Source organism: Sabethes cyaneus, chromosome 2, assembly GCF_943734655.1.
Source record: "Sabethes cyaneus chromosome 2, idSabCyanKW18_F2, whole genome shotgun sequence".
Lineage (NCBI taxonomy): Eukaryota > Metazoa > Arthropoda > Insecta > Diptera > Culicidae > Sabethes > Sabethes cyaneus.
In genome coordinates, this window is record NC_071354.1 from 7,563,006 (window position 1) to 7,585,057 (window position 22,052).

Consider the following 22,052-nt stretch of genomic DNA (forward strand, 5'->3'; position numbering starts at 1 on the left):
TCTTTGTTTTTCGGCAGAGAGAGCATGCACGGTAAGAAATCGTCCACTGCATCAGTGACCGGCTTGATGCAGCAAGGGCAAATTATAGTGGAGGGCGCTCTGGTACCCCACAGGTTCCGTTGCGGCGAGAGAATTTATAGAACCCCCTTCACCACTCATCCCTCGGCACGGGTCGCGACACATCTTGGATTAGGGGTTTATCCATTCAAGTTTTAACATAATAGCCATGGATAACAGCTATTAAAACCATCCTCCTTTAGGGGCTTTGGACCCTCTGCTTTGGCTCTTAGTAGTCTTACCTCCTACAAGAACCGTCGCAGGCGGAGAGTTTACACTCAGCCTTCGTATGAGTGCCCCCTTCTCTGTCGCGAGGAGGTAGAGATAGGAGTTGCTGAATAAGAGGCTGTGGAACTTCGTGGTAGTTCTGGAGCGCATTATTCAACCATTTACCACCCATTGCACACTCATAGCAATTCCCATATGTGAGTGTGGCTGAAAATCTGCCAAAATGTTTCGATCTCTTGCGCTCCTTTAACAAATTTCTATTCTGCTTCACCCCTACAGTAAACTTTTGGAGGTGGCAGCAGCTTACGTTCGTCAACGCGAATTACAAAACATATACCCGTAGCAACTGCTCAATATACGTTGGTTTTCCCGTTGCATTTTGAAAGAAAGGTTGATTTCACCAGTCTCTCACAATTAGTGTCACTAGCTAATTCAATCTGTCCTGTAGTCGGCTGCTGGCTCAGTGACTGGCTGTCGGAGCGTAAAATATTTTTCAATTTGCTGATGGTGGGGACTGTACGTGGCTTCGTTTTTCCATCGCAGTGCTTCTCTGAATAACTTTTTCGAATCAACGTGATCATTCTTGGTAAGAATATTTAAATTTCAACTGAATTCATTCAGCAAACTTAGTACTACTAAGGGAGTGCGCGATGTGTAGGCATAAATTTAATTCATTATTTTCTGATCGTGCAGAGTGAAAATCATAAGCCACGCGAGCCGCATCGATCGGTGTTTTCTTTTAGTTGTAGCCTCCGTGGTTTTATTTCAGATTCTCTTTTCTCCGATTACCAAGACGGAAGTTAGAAGTGTTTGTGTCGTTTGTGTACTTCATTTTGTTATAAGAATTTCGCACTGCAATTCAAACTCGTGTATTAGGTTGATTAAGATAATTTGAGAAAGTGCAATGGATTCAGTGGAATACATTTTTGTTTTACATGCAGGTTCGTCTTCCGTGATATGTAACAACAAACCTCTTGCAACAGTGAAAAGTATTATATAAGTGTAAATGTGCAGAAGCACTGCGGTTGATCCGCTCTGCAGCAAAATTGAACATAACACCAGCTGCCCGTAGACGCAAAAAAATAAAAAATACCAGCGCAAGTTGTGTCAATCAAGCAACCGAACAGCAGCGAATTTCTCTTGATTGCCGCCGGGCCGGGGCTGGCGAGAAGCGGAGGAAACTTGCGGTGTGTTTACCGAACCCCGTTTGTAGTACAGTACGTTAGAGGTTGACTGCTACAAGCCTTATCGAAGGACAGCTGGTGGTGCACCACACCAGATTGCAAAAAAAAAAGTTGAATACGCATAAAAATAGCCGACGTCAGCAGGCAGAATGCTGAATCTCGTGGAAGCGCTAGCGAATCTCTCGGGGGCTTCGCCGCCTGCTATTCGACTTATACTTTCCGTTCTCGTTGGTGAGTGATGATTTGAAAATATGCTTAGTAGGATGGCTATGACCATAACCTTTGAACTGCTTATCCTTTTGTTACAGCCTACCCGTTGGGAGCATTCTATCGAAATTTAAAGGCTACCGCCTTCGTCAAGAATCTCTACACTGCCGGCACCGGCATCGCAATTGTGCTGTTCAACTATGGTTTTGATTTGTACCACAGCGCCTCAGCGGTTGCGGTAACCTATCTACTGAACGCATTCTTCGCCACCAGCATCCTACTGGTACCGCTGAGCTTCTGCTACCACATGGGTTATCTTCTCATCGGTAACAGCTATTTGAAGTCACAGCAAACTGTGACGATTTAATTTTCCGCTTTCTTTTTCTGCCCTCGATTGCCAGGTTACTATTTTACCACGTCAGACACCTACGACATCAAGTGGACGATGCCGCACTGCGTTCTGGTACTGCGGCTTATCGGCTTAGCGTTCGACATTTCCGACAGTCGCGAAAAGGAGCGGCTGGGCAAAAAGGACGACCGTTGCGTTGATCCACCGTCACTGCTAGAGCTGATTGGATTTACCTACTTCCCGGCAACGGTTCTGGTCGGACCACAGTTTACGATGCTGCGCTATCGACGATTTATAGACGGTCTGTACGAGCAGCACACAACGGGAGCACCGGCCTATTCGGCCAAAAAGTTCCTCCAAGGAACGTTCTATCTGATCGTTAACCAGGTCGGCTCACAGCTGGTGTCGGATTCGTATCTGCTATCCGCGGATTTTGAGCAGGAATCACTGTTTATGAAACACATCTATATGGGCCTGTGGGGACGCTGTGCGCTCTACAAGTACATTTCCATTTGGTTGCTAGCCGAAGGGGCCGCCGTATTGTTCGGTAAGTGTTACGTTTTTGGATCTAATCGATAGTAGCAGATAAGACTTACGCACGCACGCATGTGGACAGCTTCGTTTTCGCTTTCGACGCTATCAGAGCTTAGCGCCTGGCTCTGAGTTGACTATCTGTTTCCATAAGCGTGTTTACAATTTGTTTACGATCGTTTATAAATTGAGATGATTCATGAAAGATGAGTGAGGGCAAAATTGGTTGAGAATCACGCGATGCGAGCGTTAGAAATTGTCAGGAAGATTATGTTTGTTTGCATAGGTTGACGTGGCCTTTCGTCAGCCTTGATTCTTGATTCATTTAGTGCTGATTAGTCTGGCGTTTGTGTAGGTTGAAACAATGACGTGCTAATATTTTATATGCATGAGCGAACGACTAAATTCTTCAAGCGTAAAAATTGCTATCAGTTTTCCGTACATCTGGTGGCACACTTAGATAAGCAGAAGGCAACAAAAAATCAAACATTTGCGATTGCAACTTTTACGAGACACTGTAATCTGTTGTCAATGCTGGAATTTTGCTAATCTCTGCTCAGCCAAGTACGAATATGTATGCTTTTGTGTCGATATTGTCCTTATCTTATCGGTAAAGAGAAGCATTAGCGAGGAGATCTGATCTGATATGCGCATATTTTCGCTCTCTTTTGTGTACTCTATGAATACTGACATTATGAACAAAAATTATGAACATTTTATAGAAATTTCTTATTAAAATTTTTTATACAATTTTGAGAATTTGAGCAGGTTTTTGAATGTCTAACTCACGTTTTAAATGCTGACATTATTTCAAGTCAGCTGTTGAAATTCGGGAATTGGTAATTGTAGTAACATATCGAAGGTATCGTAACCGTGGTAACCTCGTTTGTTGATTTTACCCACGACTAAAATATGCTACGTTTTGGATCTTTTCGGAATTTAAAAAAGCCCGGAATGAATCGCCTTAACTGGGAAACTACGACCATGGTAAAACAAAGGAGAAAAGAGCAGCTCTGAAACAAATGCGTCGGTCTCCTTCAAACCAAAACGTGACAAACACAAATTACAAACAAATACTGAGAATGTTTAAGGCTGCCCATCAGGAATCGTATCAGGTTTATATCGCAGACATTCAGTTTTGTTTGAAAAGAGGCCCAAATCGTTTTCGAAATTTGTGAACAGTAGAAGAAAGAGTTCTGGCGTTCCGGATTGTGTTAATTACAAGGGTGTCACATCTACTGATGTTCAATCATCGACAGAACTATTTGCGAAGTTTTTCGAAGGTGTTTTTACTGCAGCAACTGGCAGCATCCCCGGATTGCCCGTTGATACTGACGATGTACCAATTATCCAATGCATGTGTAGAAAACGGTATTCGTGAGCTCGATGACATTAAGTCTACAGGACCGGATATGCTAGCCAATAGAATTCTGAAAGAGTTCCGTCTAGAATTTGTGGTGCCTCTTGTCTGGTGCCTGATGCTTGTTTAATGTGTCATTAGCTACTGGCCATTCTCCGGAAATCTGGAAAATCTCGCACATTACTCCAATACATAAGAAATGGGCTAGAGACGACGTGGAAAATTATCGTGGAGTTGCTATCCAATCAGCTATTCCGAAGCTTTTCGAGTCGTTAGTTTACAGTCGCCTTTACGACAATTTTTCCTATGCAACATGGATTCCTGAAGATAAAATCAGTTGTTACAAACCTCTGTGAATTCAGTTCTACAGTTACAGATCACGTTTCAAAAGGATTTCAAGTGGATTGCATATATTTAGATATGAGCAAAGCATTTGATGCAGTCGACATTAATAGTATCTTGAAGGCTGTTCAAGAATTCGGCATTCGCGGCTCGTTGTACAACCGGTTAAAATGTTATCTTATGTATAGAGTACAATTTGTAAAAATTCGTGGCTACAAATCTCGTTCGTTTACTGTGCACTTAGGAGTACTACAAGGCAGTCACTTAGGACCATTGCTATCCGTGCTTCTGATGAACAAATTGCCAGATATTATCTCCCATGCAACTATGCTGATTTTGCAGATGAAGTGAAAATCTTGTGCCACCACCGATCAGATTTTAGCGCTACGGCAAGTGTTGTACGGCAAGAAATGTCGCGAATACAACGTGCCCACGCATCATTTATTCATCGACTTCAAATCGGCGTATGATACGATCGATCGAGCTCAGCTATGGCAGATTAGGCACTACTACGGATTTCCGGATAAACTAACGCGATTGGTCAAGGCCACCATGGATCGAGTAATGTGTGTTCAAGTATCAGGGGCAGTCTCGAGTCCCTTTGAATCTCGAAGAGGGTTACGGCAAGGTGATGGGCTTTCATGTTTGCTGTTCAACATCGTTTTGGAGGGTGCGATAAGAAGAGCGGGGATAGACACGAGTGGCACGATATTCACGAAGTCCGTCCAGTTTCTTGGTTTCGTTGACGACGTTGACATCATTACACGTACCTTTGAAAGGATGGCGGAAACGTACATCGAACTGAAAGTTGAAGCCAAACGGATTGGATTTGTCATTAATGTATCGAAAACAAAATATATGAAACGAAGAGATTCTAGAGAAGTGAATGCTCTGAACTCCCCCCTACCCCCCGCAGGTTCATTTAGACGGTTATGAAATCGAGGTGGAAGAAGAGTATCTGGGCTCACTGGTTATCGCAGACAACGACAACAGAGAAATAAAAAAACGCATTATGGCAGTAAATCGTGTCTACCTTGGACTCCGTAGGACGCTGCGATCGAACAAAATTCGCCACCGCACGAAGTTAACAATCTACAAGACGCTGATTAGACCGGTAGTCCTTTACGGTCATGAGGCATGGACTATGCTCGTGGAGGACCAACGCGCCCTTATTGTTTTCGAACGGAAGGTGTTGCGCACCATCTACGGCGGAGTGCAGATGGAAGACGGAACGTGGAGGAGGCGAATGAACGATGAATTACATCAGCTGCTTAGGGAACCACCCATCGCTCACACCGCAAAAATCGGTCGCCTGCGATGGGCTGGGCACGTCGTGAGGATGTCGGACGACAGCCCGGTTAAAAAAGTTCTCAATAATGATCCGACTGGAATGAGACGGGGGCGGGGTGCGCAGCGAGCATGATGGATCGATCAAGTGGAAGGCGACCTGCGGACCCTACGCATACTACGTGGCTGGCGAATTGCGGCCATGGACCGAGTGGAATGGAGATGACTTCTTCGTACAGCAGAGGAAACCACGACCTGGAGCTGATTAAGTAAGTGAAAATCTTGTTTCCAATCAAATCTATTGATTGCAAGAAATGACAACTCGACTTAGGTCATGTGGTAACGTCCTGCGAAAACCGTGGATTGAAAGTAAACACGTATAAGTGCTCTGTTATGACTTTCACCAGAAAAGCTAATCCTGTGATCTTTGACAATGGCAATGTTGTTCCGCGAGTTGAATTTGTCCGTGACCTGAGGGTAACTTGATCGCTCACTCTCCTTCAATAGGCACATTGATAATGTCATCAATGAGAGTCTGAAACTTTGCGCACTTGTCCGAAGATTTGGCCGTGATCTTGATGACCCTCATGCAGTACTAGCGATCTACAAAGGCCTCATCACAAGCAAGCTCGACTTCGCTAGCGTTATTTGGCACCCGCAGTATATAACGCACATGCACCGTATCGAAGGGATTAGAAAGTGATTTCTAAGATTCGCTCTCAGGAATCTCGCATGGAACGGAGAACAACTACCGCCTTACTACGATCTCTGTTCTTTGGTGGATATTGATACGGTTCATTCGAGGCATATGATAGCCGATATCATATTCTTCATGAACATTCTCTCAGAACAAAAACAGCCAGTATCTGGCCTGTCGATTAATATTTAATGATAGTACAGTCACGTTCCGACGACGAAGGATTTTTGATCTACCTTTTAGGTGTAGAAAGCACGATCCGACTTTCCGATTCATGAACGCCTTTAATGCATTGCAAAAAATTATAACCATTAGCATGAGCTCGGATGTAATAAGACGTAGACTCAGTTTATACTTTGGAGGACAATTACGATAAATCTAATACAGTGGATCCCCGTTCGTTTGAACGATCCCTCATGCAAACTAACGGGGTTCGTTTTTAATTTGAACAAATAGCAACCCCAAATATGCTGAAACTTGCATGAATTGGCCGCCCTGCTCTTTGTTATTGTTTTGGTGGTTTGATTTAGTCTCGTTTAGTTGGTAGTTGCAAGCAGCGAATATGTTATGCTCCTATCGGATTTCTATAGTAATCGTTGGGAAACGAAATGTGAAACTGATTAAACTAGGATTAAACACGCTAGATCAGTACAAACAAATAGTGTTTATGTGCATTGTCTGCGAAGGCAAATGATGCCATATTGAGAATGACATTTGAACCATTTTTAATTTGCACATCGTGCAAACCAGCGGGGTTCAAATTAAAAAATGTTCGGATTAAAAACGGTCAAACGAACGGGGGTACCGTGGATTAATTTTAAGACAATTGTAATTTTGTGCGTGTTGAAATTTATTTATTTGTAATTCTATGTTGTAGTTTAGAATTAAGAATGGGTAAAGCTTATATTCGAAATACAAATCAAACCATGTATAAAATTCACACCGACAATGCGTTTCCAAGGTATTAGTCCTGGCGGGTTAAAAACCCGCTTAGTAGTTTCACACTTTTGAGGGAGTTGGGTGCAGCTAGTGCCGAGGGCTAAAACGGCGCTCAGTCTGTCCAGCTCACGAAATCCAGACGACGTGACGCTATCAATGATTCTTGTAGAAGCAGAGCCCATCGTGAACTCATGACTTGACGTTCGTCTGGGTTTAGTCTAGGGATCAAGAGACACACACCTCTGACCACTTCATACTTGCTCGTAATCGCGCGCAGGAGTCAGAACCGCTGAAAATAGGAGATCTGGTGGTAACTGTGGACGAAGGAACAGGGTGCAAACATCAGCTGGATTGCTACGCCGGCCATTTCAAAAGTATCTTCATCTATTACCACCGCAGTTCCAACATCCGGAGGGCTACCGCGCTAGCTACCAGCCACCAGATGCTTTGTTCTGGTAGAATTTACGGTACGTTCTATTCTCGCAGCTTCCTCCTTGAGATTTCAAGGTGATCGTTTCAAAGATAGACTGCTGAGAAGAATCGCCCATGATGCTACTCGCTCAGATAGTTTTCCGATGCCCCATCGAAGGCTGAGGCAGCTAGAGCAGCAGCTTGAACTGTTCACCTTGTTCGGCTAAATACGTTAAAAATCTCAACGCGTCGGTATTAGTGGAGTACATACAGACGATTATTTTGATAGCGTCGAATTTCGCTGAAGTGTGCTGAGATATTTGCAGTGGTTGGATAATTCGCGGAAAAATGGTTGTCTGAATCGATAAACATCCCACATGAACATCACTATTCGTCTGCCTCGCCGATAATGCATCCATCGGCTTTGAATTTTATCAAGAAAAAAACATTACCTCATTGTGAACTGCGGAATTCGTTTAAAAATTGAATATTGAGCATTGAATGTGGCCGATTTAGTGGGCATAAAATACCCGAGGACGCCAGAAACTAGTTCAAAATAATATCAACATGAAAAGAGAATAGTTTAAAGTAGAGCTAGTTGCTTTATAAGTAGCAGAAGGTGTTATTTCGAACTTTTGCGTTGCACACGATATTCGTATATTTAGCGATGCTACGAGGCGTAAATGTATGTGGCGAATTGCACCATTCGCTTCTCTGTTTTCTCATGATAAAATCGTTTGCCGATGCTCGGCGTATATATTAACAGGGTGGCCACAGACTCGGGAAATGCGGGAAAAAGTCGGGATTCGAAACTGTCGGAAAAAATGCGGGCAAAAGTCGGGATTTCGGTAAAAAATTTTATAAATCGGGAATTTGATGTTCAGCTTGTGTTCCTTGTAAGAATCTGAGAGACATTTTGACAACCCCGCCATTCTGAGACAAATGAATTGAAGATCCTGAATGAAATCTTCGCACCAATTTCCTCCACCTGCAAAGACGAACTGAAAACTGTGTGCAACTGGGAGTGTATGGCGCTCTCTGTATCAGCTTTTTCATAATTGTGGTAAGGCCTTCCAGTTGGCTTCGAGGTACATCGTTGGGCTGACAAGCCACTCGTCGTATGCTAACCACTGCGTCCAATATTCTGAAGTATTGTAATATTCCCCATTTTTGTCTTCTTGCTGATAACTTAATTACTGATGCACAGAACAGAAGTGGAAGTAGAAATCCAAACACGTACATGCTACTTTCTACAGATACTAGCGAACCTGGCGGTAGCTAGTCACTTTTTTCCACGAAGACACACGAACGCATATGAATGCACACGAAAGCATGTGAAAGCTGCTATGTGATTGGCAGCGAACGCTCTGCCTATATTGCTGTTATTCGCTTCTATGCGAAAACCTTCCCAAAGAAAAATTTGTAATTTTGTAATTTATTATCACTAATATGATGAAAACCTGTCAGCTACATTGCTTTTACTCAGGTCAAGGAAAACACATTTATAAAACATCAAGTTTGAAAACAAATATTAAATTTTAAAATAGTATAAAAATATTATCTCTAATTGAGGTGTTTTTTAAATAAGGCTAAGGATGGCAATTGCCTAACGGCCAAAGGTATGCTATTCCACATCGCTGCCCCGCTTATGAGCACGCTCCTTCCGCTGGAAGTTGAGTGATGTGGGAGGACAAATGACCTGGCTCGGTCGTTTATACCTGATTGAAGATGCTGTAGCAGGTAAAAAATGAAAACAAAAAAGGCTCTGTTACCAGTTTTGATCGCCGAATCGTTCGGACTTCCACTTCTGTTCTGTGACTGATGTGTCCATGTCCTTTGGCATGTGGTTTGACACTGACAGAACGAAGGGATGAACTCTGGTTTCTCAGCTATTGATGGTCGTCTGCCATGGTTTTTACCTGTCGCCAGGAGAGAATCCAATCTGAATACAGTTGGCAAGACCACACCGTCAGTAGCCTCTAGATCTGCTGCTTCTGCTCTCCTTTCGAGTTTCCTCTTGCAGATTTCGTTCGTTCCTCTTTTCAAAATTGTCAGATCCTCCTTCATTACGTTTTCGAATCTCTGTTTCTATCTAAGGCCCAAGGCCACCAAGCCTGTATGATGTATAAATAACGCACGCAGGTATCCCCAACGATACGCACCACATCTCTCAGGTAATAGAACGAATTTCACAATTAAATTTAAAATTCGTGTTAAGGTCTGCAAGGTGATTTGATTTGTGAGCCGAGCATTCCAAAGTCCCAAATCTCTGACTATCCTGATTCGTGTGTCTATAACCTTCCAACTTCTCAACTTTTTGTCTCCCTGCTGTGAAATTGGATGGATTGTTAATGTTCAATCCCACTGGCTTGGTCTTTGCGACGTTGACTATCAGATCTGCTACCTTGGAGTTGTCGCGGAGATCATCAAGTGTGCTCTGCGTATCATATTGCCGTTAGGCCATAGTCAAAAGTCTCTAGGGTAATCCTAGGTTTGGGTCTCTGTCAGTGGCTCCAATTTGCACTGAAACAATGAGATAAGCTAACTTATCGCTCACCTACGCCTTAGTGCTGCCCATATGTTGTCGTGCTTAGGTCGAATGCCTTTTCGAAATCAACAAGTACCAGAAGAAAAGAGCCCGGAATTTCAATGACTTGCACCAACATAATACGGACAGTTCTGATATGATCCACACACCTGTCGGCAGGGAATCTACTTGGTTATTGTCGGAGAACATCGTCGATTTCCTGCTAGATTAGATTAAGGAGTTTCCACATTCAGATAGGTTCCCTCTCTTGGTGACTTCTACCAAAGCATCATCCAGTCTGCAGCATTTGCGGTGACAATAAGTCTTTTGGCAGCGGTCCTTTTTCCCTCATCAGCTAGATAGTTGACCCTGGCTCTCTTGTTCCATTTACAAGACTTCTTAATAGCCCTCTCCAGCTTGGTGGGGTTCTGCCTCAGCCGCTCAAGCTGATGCCCGTCCAATGCTGGTTTTCGCCATGTTTAGAATCAGGCAACGACAGTTTTTATATCGTTATCGCCTCCCACTTCATCAAGACCGTGTGAACCCCTGGGCTCAGCAGAAATCCTAGCAACAAAGAGACAAAATCGAAAGAATTTTCTTTACGTTTTTCATTTTTTTGCATACCATCGGGCACTGGATTCAAAATGCCACTGCGATAGTCATGGAGATTGAGTTTTGTAGCTGACCGCTGGCAATTGCTGTACACAGATTACGAATCGCTCATATCTATTGCAAGAGTTGAGCTAGATTGTTGTAGGACTGTGCACCAATTAATTACCTACTACATGGTTAATACAGGGTGTCGATTTCCTGGAAAAACCTGGAAAATCAGGGAATATCACGGAATTCATTTTTGGATCAGGGAAATCAGGGAATATCAGGGAATTTCGAAATTCAATCAGGGAAATTTTGTTTACCCGGCAATATTGTTGATCAACTTTGGAATCAAATCCATTTTCGTGTAAAATATACGCAGATTGATCGGTTGAATTAAAACTTGTTACATGTCTAGTGGCGATTCGATTATCTTTCAGTTTGCCGTAAATTTCTTATTTGTTTTGCGCCGTACAATTGTCAGACTTCACTCGCTGTAGTGCTCGAAATCGGCAATGGCAGGCAGGGATACAGACTGTTATTTACACGCGATCCACAGCGTTTTCACCAATTGCAGAATTCTACACTCAGAAGCCCCAAGCATTGATCATCTTCTTTCAGTGTCCATGATTCATGTCCGTTAAGGGTTACCGGAAGCATTAACGTTCTGTAGAATTTGCGTTTATGCGAGTTGGCAACCTTCGGGACTGGTTCAGCTGCTTACGTACTACGCAGAAAGCTTACATGTTTCTCTGTTTTGACGTGATTCGCAGTGAGCATGCGACTCTTGGCCTGGTTCTTCTCATCTGACATTTTCTGGCATTCGACATCAAACAAGCCGTTATGTCTTCCCCACGTCGTGCCTATCACTTCCTTCGTAGTTGTTGGCGCCATGGCGGATCCTCCACAGCCTACTTATGTCTTATTCCCTTTCGTCATGCTGTTTTGCGATTCGTTGATCAAGCTTTCTGGTGTACTCCACTGCAACGTGGAGTGGATCTGCGTGGATCTTACGACGAGATAGTGGTCAAAGTCGCTAAGAAAAGACTGTATATTGTGACTTCCAAAAAGTATTGACCGTTAAACAGGATCGATCTGGGAGCTAGAGTCTTGAATTTTCAAGTCGTGCGCACCCCATAAATTCTTTCGAACCTGTCATAGAATTCGTCTCTAGCAAAGCAAAGCAAAGTCTTGAGCATTAACCGTCACTAGACATTATCCTTCTTTATCGACAGACTTCGCAGCCGGCTGTTAGAGTACAGGAAAATTACGGGGTCAGTGCAACCATCCTACTGATTCTATCTAACAAAAACCGGCTAGCCGAGATTCGAACTGGCGAACAACTGGCTTGTTAGATCAGCATCGTACCTCGAAGCTAACTGGGCGGTTCAATTCGTTCCTAGTATCATCGAATTTATGATTTGTTGGTTAAGTTGTAGTTGAAGAATTTGCCTTAATTCTCAACACCCATATACGGTCATCGGAACGAACGGCCGGCCACCGAACTACCTTCGAGTCATTGTTGCTCTCAAGCCTCGATAGTTGCAATCCGAAATCATGACACACAGCTTTAGTCTTATAGTCTTAACTTCGCATACTGTCCACCTCAATGGTTAAAATATTTGCCATTTGGACATTTTCTAACAATATATCTAGCTAAAGTTTTGCCGTACCTCGAAGCCAGCAAAACGCACATTTTTGTACCAAAAATCTTTGGGGAATCATCTCCTTAACCCCATACTTTTTGCAGCAAAGATAACAAGCTGAAACTTCCAGGAAAGTTTTGTTTTAGTTTAACTGAAAACCCGCAGACATGTGTCCACCTGCCAGCGGCAAAGTTACTAGTTTGAGCTGACTGAAAATGAGCAAGATTTGTTATGTTTACACGGCTGTAATTTTGTTGTATGTAACATCTAAGCTTTGTGCAAAAACAGGTCGATTAGATTATTTCTCAATCTTTGTTTCTTTGGATTCAAGTTGATACCTCAAACAAAACTGTCCCTAGACTCGATAGAAGAGGGCGTTTTCGAAACGCTGGTAAGAAATAGGTTAAGGATCTTTGATATGTGTTCTTAAAACATGAAGAAATCTAGCTTTAGTTTTCAGCAGTTCGCATAAGCCATGCTAAAGGGTTAAAAACTTAAGCCAGAAATCGCCCAAATAAGCTTGATATTCGAGTTTTGAGGGTCAGGGAAAAATACTTGAAGCATCAGGGAAAATCAGGGAAAGTCAGGGAATTTTATTTTTGGATTTGAGTCGACACCCTGTAATAAAACCAATTTTACTTTCTTGGGATTGAGTTTCCATACAGAATATGGAGATAATGGATAGCTTCCGAAGAAGCTGTACCTGGAAGACGCAAGAGGAGAGCAAATGCGCTGAACAATCTTGTTCTTGCAAAAGCGGCAAATGTCAACCTTATGCTTTTCAAATGATTAAGAGATGGGCAATGCTCGGTGTGGAGTCCCATGATTGGGCGTAGTTCACTACGCGTTAAGGTAAGTTGAGCTGATCCTTGTCTCGCTAGGCTAGCTAGTGCAGGCACCCTGAATAATGGAACTTTGTTTTGGAGAAAGTTCTCCTAAAATTGTGTTGCCCTCTTAAACTAATTTGGATGCACACTTAGTGGACTTGAGAGCTACGAAAAAACATGAATATCTCTGACTGCCGCTGTCCTGGTCGAGCCATTTAGCACATTGGAACCCTCTATGCCTGGTGCTGGCGAAGTACAAAGATACGACCGGCGTGAGAATGTGTCGATAAAAGTCGCGGATTAAATTGCTACAAAAGTGAAGTTCACCCGTTTTTACACCACCGAAAATCGTTCCATCGCGATCCGGAGAGTCCGTATTATTTCGGGTCATGTTATCCCGTTTGTGCGATCGAAAACAATTTGTTTATTGCTGATCGAAATTTTGCCTTCACTAGACTGCTATTTCTTTATCGCTATTGCGCTATTATCCCGCATAACACCAACAGACGAGACTCGCTCCACTAGTGCCTCACACACGCGCATAGAATCTGTGGATTTTCACTGTTCCATCTCACACACGAGACACGACACAATGTCGAGCGTTCAACGTACACCGCCAGCTGCTAGTGCTAGCACGAATACTCCGTTGGCAAACAAACGACTGCGGACTGACGAATGTGATGCAAATGCTTATCCGATCACACTAGAAGGTATGTTGCGGACGATGATGCAGCAATTTTCGGAAACGAGACAGCTGATCGATACGGTACGAACTGAAATTAGGGATGTCAACAGCAAAATTGACTCCGTTAAAGCTGATTTGATGGATGAAATTAAATTGGTAAAAAACAGTGTGCAGTGAAATTTCAGCAACATGACAATGCACTTGATCAGCTTAACGCAAGGGTGGATAATATGACGCAACAGTTTGGAGCTTTACAAAATCGAAACGAGCTCATTGTAAGCGGAATTCCTTTCAAAAACGGTGAAAATTTATATTCGACGTTAGAAGCAATAGGACGACATCTAGCAGTGAACGACACGGCCACCACGTTGGCGCAAATCAGGCGTTTGAAATCCGGCAACAAATCGGACAGCGATGGGCTAATCGTTGTGGAATTTCCGCTGAAGACCACAAGGGACGAGTTCTACAGTGCATACTTGCGGAAACGAGACCTTAAGCTACGACACATTGGACTGGACTCAGATCGTCGTTGTACATCAACGAGAACCTCTCCATCGAAACGCGTAAACTCAAATCGGCTGCACTTCATCGAAAGAAGGCGGGAAAGCTGGTATCAGTTTACACTAAACAAGGTGTCGTCTACGTCAAGATTGCAGCTGGTGGACCACCCATAGCCATTCAGTCCGAGAATGAGCTGGATAAATATTCGTAACTATGTACATTCGTTCATTTTTGTAGTAATGTTTAAGTAGTATTTTTTGTATTCTTGTGAGTTGACTAGAAAATTGTATGTTAAACATTTTTAATTCCCGTTCCTCCATAATTATGCAGCCCTCTAGAAATTGCTTCCCATACTATATTTGATGCCTCCCTCTTTTAACCACACCTCAACGAACATTCCTAGAGCAGTGCTGAACGCTGTTCTATCACCTGGGAAGCTGAACATCTGTCACGGAAATTCCCAAAGCCTTTGTGCACGTAACTGTAGTAAGCTTGATGAGGTTCGAGACATCTTATGGGACTCTAAGGTTGAAATTGCGTGTTTCACTGAATCTTGGCTTAATTCGAAGATAAGCGATCGCAGCATCGGTGTTACAGGCTATCGCGTTGTGAGGAATGACAGAACATATAAGCGTGGTGGAGGTATCGCGGTTTACTACAGGGAGTATTTAACCTGTTCTAAAGTTTTTGGCACAACGCTTGCAGAAGATGCAACGGATAAAACTGAATGTCTGGCATTGGAGTTTCGAGTGGCGGGTCGGAAAATTCTACTGATAGTCATCTACAATCCTCCGGAAAACGACTGCTCGTCTTTCCTGGAGGAAAAGTTGTCTAATCTTGCTGTACGCTACGACAATATCTTTCTGGTGGGGGATTTCAACACTAACATGCTTCAGCCTAGTAGCAAACGTGCGCTTTTCAAATCGGTGCTCAGTACCTTTTCTTTGACATCCGTTAGTGAAGAACCAACATTTTTCTATGATGGAGGATGCTCGCAGCTCGATCTTTTCCTTACCACTAGAAACGAGAAGGTCTTGCGATTCGGACAAGTCAGCTTTCCTGCACTGTCGCAGCACGATTTAATTTTTGCGTCATTGGACTTTGACATCTCACCACCCTCCAGCCTGTGTTTTTACCGAGACTACGTCAACTTCGATGCTTATGTCCTGGAAAACAAAATTTTGGCTATCCCCTGGAACCGGTTCTATGCGATGGAAAACCCGAGCGACTGCCTGGATTTTTTCAATGCGCATATCAAAAGAGTGCATGAAACATGCGTCCCTCTTCGTGTCAGTACCAGTCGCCGTAAGAACCCTTGGTTTTCTGATAGCGTTCGTCAGAGCTTGCTCGAGCGTGACTTGGCGTACAAGGACTGGTTGCAAGCTCCAACCCATTTGAAGGACGTGAAGCGCCAGCGATACAAAGCGCTAAGAAATCGTGCTAACACGAAAATCGCGCGAGCCAAACAGCAGTATCTGCATCGTTTTCTAGACAGCAACCCAAGTAGCACACTTTTCGCATTTGTGGTTGCAGAAACTTATTTATGACTGAAATTAGTCGTTAATCGGTTACCACAACTGGTCTGTAACAACCGTGCTAGTAGGGAGAGCTTCATCGAAAACCCTATGGCAGCGAGTGAAGAGTCTTGGAGTTGGCAAGGATAAACAGCATAGTCCCTGCGAGTTCGATCCAGATGAAGTGAATCGTACCTTCTTAGCTAACTTCACGAACAGTACTCACCGCAGACCAACACCAGAGAGTTCAGCACCAGCATCGTTGCACAGTTTCTCCTTTCAGCAAGTACATTACTGGGAAGTCGTGAACGCTATCTGGGACATTAAGTCTAACGCCGTTGGGATGGACGATTTACCAATTAATTTTGTGAAGATCATCTTACCGTTAGTTGTGCAGCACATTACATATTTATTTAATATGTTTATCGAACGGTCCACCTTTCCTGACTCCTGGAAACACGCGAAAGTCATACCGCTGAAGAAAAAAGCGCACCTGAACGATATCACTAATCTAAGACCAATAAGCATCCTCTGCGCGTTGTCAAAAGTGTTTGAGAAGCTTCTCAAGCAGCAAATGACATCTTACATGGAAGACAGTGGCTTACTGACGGACTACCAGGCTGGTTTCCGCAAAGGACAGAGCATCAAAACCGCAGTTCTAAGAGTGTACGATGATCTAGGAGCCATTGTTGAAAAGAAAGGTGCGGGTATACTGTTGATGCTCGATTTTTCGAAGGCCTTCGATACCATTCCGCACAGCAAACTACTAGCCAAGCTATATACGCAATTCAACTTCTCTTCTTTTGCCGTGAGTCTGATAGAATCATACCTGTGTGAAAGAAGACAGACTGTGTTTTGTGGTGGTTGCTGCTCCCGTAGTGTGGACGTACCATCTGGAGTACCTCAAGGCTCAGTACTCGGCCCTCTACTATTCTGCGGTCATATCAATGATCTACCGACTGTGTTGAAGCACTGCTCTATTCAGATTTACGCCGATGATGTACAACTCTACGTCGGCGGACGTGGTCCCTGTGTACATGAGTTAGTCAGAATGATGAATGATGATCTCGAACGTGTTGCGGATTGGTCTCGACGGAATAAACTCTTTGTGAATCCTGCTAAGAGCAAAGCACTATTCATCACAAGCAGACGTCGAAGAGCTGGAAGTATCGTTTCACCAGTGCCTGGACTTCTTCTCGATGGTCAGAGTATCCCGTGGTCAGAAAGCGCCAGCAACCTGGGATTTATTTTTCAATGCGATCTGCAGTGGGATGGTTTGATAACACAACAATGTGGTAAAATCTATGCTAGCCTCCGAACGCTTTACTGTTGTACTTCCTCTGCATCGACTGTCGTTAAGCTGACGCTTTTTAAATCCTTGATCCTGCCGCATTTTCTATTTGGCGATGTCCTCATCCGGCCCAGCGCAAGCTGCTTCGATCGATTACGTGTGGCACTAAACTGCTGTGTGAGATACGTGTATGGACTGAGCCGCTACGATCACGTGAGCCACCTGCAACAGAACCTCATTGGATGTCCGATAAAAAACTTCTACGCTCATAGATCGTGCGTCTTTCTGTGGAATCTGCTAAAAACTCAGGCCCCCAGTATTCTTCATCAGAAACTGATCCAAACTCGTGGACGCCGATTGCAAAACCTTGTAGTACCAGCCAACAACACTGCATGTTACGCTGCTTCACTGTTCGTTCGAGGTGTGGTAAGCTGGAACTCGCTACCGCACGAAGTAAAACGTTCATCGTCGGAGGCAATGTTCAAGAGAGGCTGCATAAATTTTTGGAACCGTATAAACTAAAATATGACAAGACAATGTAACTATCGTGAATTAGTGTTAATTAGTTTATTAAATTATTATAATGATGTACCTTTTATTAGAACCGGAAGTAGCAATTTCAAAAAAGATATTAATCTTACGCTACTGGACAATAAACAAGTAAAGTAAAGTTCTTGAAGAGAACAGATCTCGTTGCTAAGTTGTCCGGCATTCTTGCGATGTGGCAGATCCACTGTAGCCTCTCAACTGTCACCAGGCGTACGATGGGAGTCTCTATAACAGTGTCTGTCAGCTATTGTGTGTCAGCTATTGGTTCATAAGCCTACGCCACTCTCCGCTTTTCGTTTTACTTCTGCTGTATTTCCAAAGAAAACAAACATTGCCGAAGTGAGAACCACCGTTAGAGTGAGACAGTCCAGATGGAAAAAAATAGTTTTATGTTTCCTATACCCAAGAAGGATGCCAAGCTAAACGTTTATTATCGAACGTAAACTATCTAGTTCATGTTCTAGGTAAAGTGCTCGAGATAATCGTGAACGACGCTTTATTTATCAGTTGTCGGCACCAGATCTTCATAGACCAGAAGGGATTTTTTCCATAAACGTTCAGTCTCTTCGAATGTGGTTGATTTCGGTTGGTCCATTCTTACGTAACATGAACGAAGCAATACTAATTGATGCGGTGTATATGAATCAGAGCCCCCCTTTTGATCGGGTTGACTGCGTTATCCTCATCGCAAAACCAAAGACGGATTGTAGGTTTCTTCGCCGCTTTGTAGGTGGTTGCATTCGTGTCTAACAAACCGCGGACTGAGCATGAAGTCAGGATCGGAATCATTCTGTGGAACGCCTCCGGAATACCACAGGGAAGTAGTCTTGGATCCCTGTCACAGACAATCACAGTGGACTCCCACCGTATGGAATGGCTAGAAGATGGATTTGCAAATAGGTGCATGAGTAACCTGTCAGTATTCCAAAGTGCTTCGTCTTCTCCTAATGGCAAAATAGACCTGAAATTAAAGAAAAGAAGAAAACTTTTTCCAAATTTAATCAGTGTCTGCTTTCTAACTACACTGATGAAGCCTGCAAGTCGTAGGCAAAATACGTATCTGTCATGAATAAATATTAAAGTAGAATTTAATTTGGAAAAAGTTTTCTCCTTTTCTTTAATTTCAGGTTTCGTATTCTACTAAGACGCTTCAAAAACTTCAGGCAAAATAAAATAGCCCAATATTCGTGACCTCCATGACATCTGTCTTCGCTCACTGTAGACTGTAATATTCACTGATAAGGTCTATTTTGGAATTCGGTGCCGCAATCTAGTGTTTTTATCATCTAAATTGAGTCATAAGCTCAAGCTGTGTTCGTAGTTTGAATGATACTGGATGATATTAATAGGTGTCATCAACAGACATACACGTTTTTGACTTAAATCAAACATTTTTCATCATGAGTTTGCTTATTTTGCCTTATTGACGGCCGTCAATAACTGTTATAATATAGTTATAAAGATACATCGTAGTGGGAAATCGGGCCAATTTTGAACTCCGAAAAACGTTCTGCAAAAACCGAATCCATCACCTACGAGGTTCACTCTGCAAAACACTGATAAGATCAGTAGTCTTCTACTACGGCCGCTAAACCGAGCGAACTAGGAATTGCACCAATTGTTTGATCGTCCACGATGCGATAATCGGATGACTGCAATTGGCTGAATACGTCATAAAAATGCCGAATGATAAGTCCAATGAAACTAGTTCTCAATAGGGGTCCATATAAGTCATGCGTCCATGAATCAATTTTAGTAAAAAATAATTTAATTTATTGGAAAAAGTATTGGGTCTTACTGCATTTTACTTCAATTGTCCCTCAAGGTTCTCGCTTAGGATTTCTTCTTTTCATTATATGGGTGGATGACGTATAGAAGAATGGATTCAAAAATGGCAAACATCGATATTTGTTGTAAAACTACTGTATCTATGTATTCAAAACTGTAGCTCTAGAGCTTTAGTGGTACCTTATCTTGAAATCTTTGGAATCGTTCCATTCAGCAAGCTTCAATCTTAGCCCACCAGCTGATCCCTGTCACTGATATGTCTCTAAATTAATATTGTTCTATATTTTCTCTACTTTCAGGGCTGACCTACATCGATGCCAAACCGGGCGAGCGGGAGTACGATCCGGACCAGCTGTCAGGTTGCACCAACATCAAGGTGGGTGTCTTTGAGAACACAAGCAAATTTGGCCACTACGTAGAATCGTTCAACGTTCAAACGAACCACTGGACCGCCGTGAACGTGTACAAACGGCTCAAGTTCCTGAACAATCGCGCCCTGAGCCACTTCGGTGCGTTGCTCTTCCTGGCGGTGTGGCACGGTTTCCACAGCGGCTACTATGTAACGTTCTTCATGGAGTTTTTGGTGATTCGAATGGAAAAGGAGGTACGGCATTTTCGGGGCATATATTTTTCGTTTGACAAAACCGTTCAATTTTTGTCTTTATTTTGTAGATCGAACCCATTCTGCAGAAGAATGACTACGTTCAAACCCTGCTGCAGCAGCCCTTGGTCAAGACATTCGTCTTTGTAGTGCTCAAATTGTACACGCTCGTCTTTGCCGGTTGGTGTTTGGTTCCGTTCGTGTTTCTAAGCTTCTCCAAGTGGTGGCACATTTACTGTACGGTTCGTTTCACCGGCTTCCTACTCTTTCTGCTGGGTAATCTGGCAGCGCAACCTTTTCTGCTGACTGTGCTACCAGCTAACAAGTCTGCGGCAGCGACGACCTCGGAAAAGGAGAAGAAAACCGAGTAAATTCCTTCCTCAGCCTTTGTGCGCGCGCCAGGTATGTAGTTGAGAGATTACCGTTTACGACGCCTTTGTAAAGTTTGGGCACCAGTCAATATTAGGAGAACAATTCGACGAAAAAGACGCTTAAATCCATCCAAATCGAATAACAGATTTTTCCACACGTTTTTGCTCACTTAACTATTATAGAACATTCATCATCGACTGCACTGAAGTGGTGTGTATTGAAGAAAACTTTTGCGTGAAAGTTTGTATGTTTTTTCTTTCGAGAAGGAGAATGTTTAAATGATATGTCCGGTTAGGGTTTACAGTGAACAGTCTGCTACCTCTCATTTTTTCGTACTACGAATTAACGAATATAAATATTCTCTGATTGCAAACAGAAACAGTAACCAAAAACAAGATCGAATCTTTCCAAACAAAGTTAAATGTAATTTTATCTTTATTACTATTCTATCCTTTAATAATACTAACAAGATAACTACCTAGCAGTGACATTGATTGCTAGTTTCCTCCCAAAATCGGACGCATAGTTTGTCAGGTATCTATATTAACTAAATAGTACGATTAGATCTAATCCGCGGGGAAGAGTTCCTTAATAAGTTTGAAAACCGGCAAAACAGTAGCTAAAATCCACTCCGTTGTTGGTTTACGAATCTTATCTACCGTCGTAACACTTCCTCCTATTTAATCTTTCAATATTCTATTATACCTAAAGCAAACGCTAATGAAATGAAGTATTTTTCTACCAAACTGAAAAAAAAACACACACGAATTAGTAGAGTAAATCGTGCACCAATAGAATAATTTAGCGTGGAGTGAGAAGAAAAGCTTAGGCGAGTCGAGTCGATGGAGCTAATTGGCAGCTTGAAATAGAAATTACACATTTGTCAATTTGTAGGTACGTAGTAGGTTGTGTAGTTCTTTGGAGAAACAAAAAAAAACACATTCAAAAATGTAAAGATGATAGAATAGAGACACACACACACCTTAACTAACGGTTGGTTCAAATGATTACTGCATGCAAAAACTTTGAACGTAAATAAATACCTAGTGCTAGTCAGTTCAATGAGAGTTAATTAGAACGGTTTCTTTCGTTTATTCGCGATGACATCGTCCTTTGTATTTCGAGAGCTATTTCAATCTGCCAATCAGCTTTTAGTGTGTAATCGTTACCTGCGTGGTTTTGTTTCCAAAAGGCGGTGTTTTGTTTGTTTGTTTGTAAGTGATAGCGTTATGCTGAAAGGTTATTTTAAGTTAGAATAAGGAATACTTGAAATTGTACGCGCGTTATTTATTTGCTATTTATTCTACTTTTTAGTGAGCAGTTAGCTACATTATGAACGTCGTCAAATTATAAAAATAGAAAGACGACTATCGTTTTTACAATTATTATTATTTACTACAAACTTTGATGTTTCGTGACACACAATTTTATCGCCAGATGCAAAAGTCTGTTGTATATTTCGCTGAAAACTGAAATGCTTTGCGACCAAATTTTTTAATTTATTCGTTTGACGGAGTTTGGTGAAATCTAGGCTTGAGATCGAGCGTTGAAAAATGTTTCGCTCG

General features: G+C 42.7%; 1 protein-coding gene across 1 annotated transcript; it reads left to right on the plus strand.

The window, feature by feature from the left end:
* The first annotated feature begins 741 nt into the window (after window positions 1-741).
* LOC128738698 (lysophospholipid acyltransferase 5) lies at window positions 742-21,795 on the plus strand. Its single transcript, XM_053834023.1, has 6 exons — window positions 742-871; window positions 1,227-1,700; window positions 1,778-2,002; window positions 2,078-2,572; window positions 19,814-20,118; window positions 20,187-21,795. The coding sequence occupies exons 2-6, from the start codon at window positions 1,619-1,621 to the stop codon at window positions 20,484-20,486; spliced, it is 1,407 nt and encodes a 468-aa protein (XP_053689998.1). The 5' UTR covers window positions 742-871; window positions 1,227-1,618; the 3' UTR covers window positions 20,487-21,795.
* Window positions 21,796-22,052: the final 257 nt, after the last annotated feature.

Coding starts and splice junctions, on each gene's coding strand:
- LOC128738698 (XM_053834023.1), top strand. CDS start 1,619: ATGCTGAATCTCGTGGAAGCGCTAGCGAATCTCTCGGGGGCTTCGCCG. Junction 2,573..19,813: donor AGGGGCCGCCGTATTGTTCG/GTAAGTGTTACG, acceptor CTCTACTTTCAG/GGCTGACCTACATCGATGCC. Junction 20,119..20,186: donor TGATTCGAATGGAAAAGGAG/GTACGGCATTTT, acceptor TTTATTTTGTAG/ATCGAACCCATTCTGCAGAA.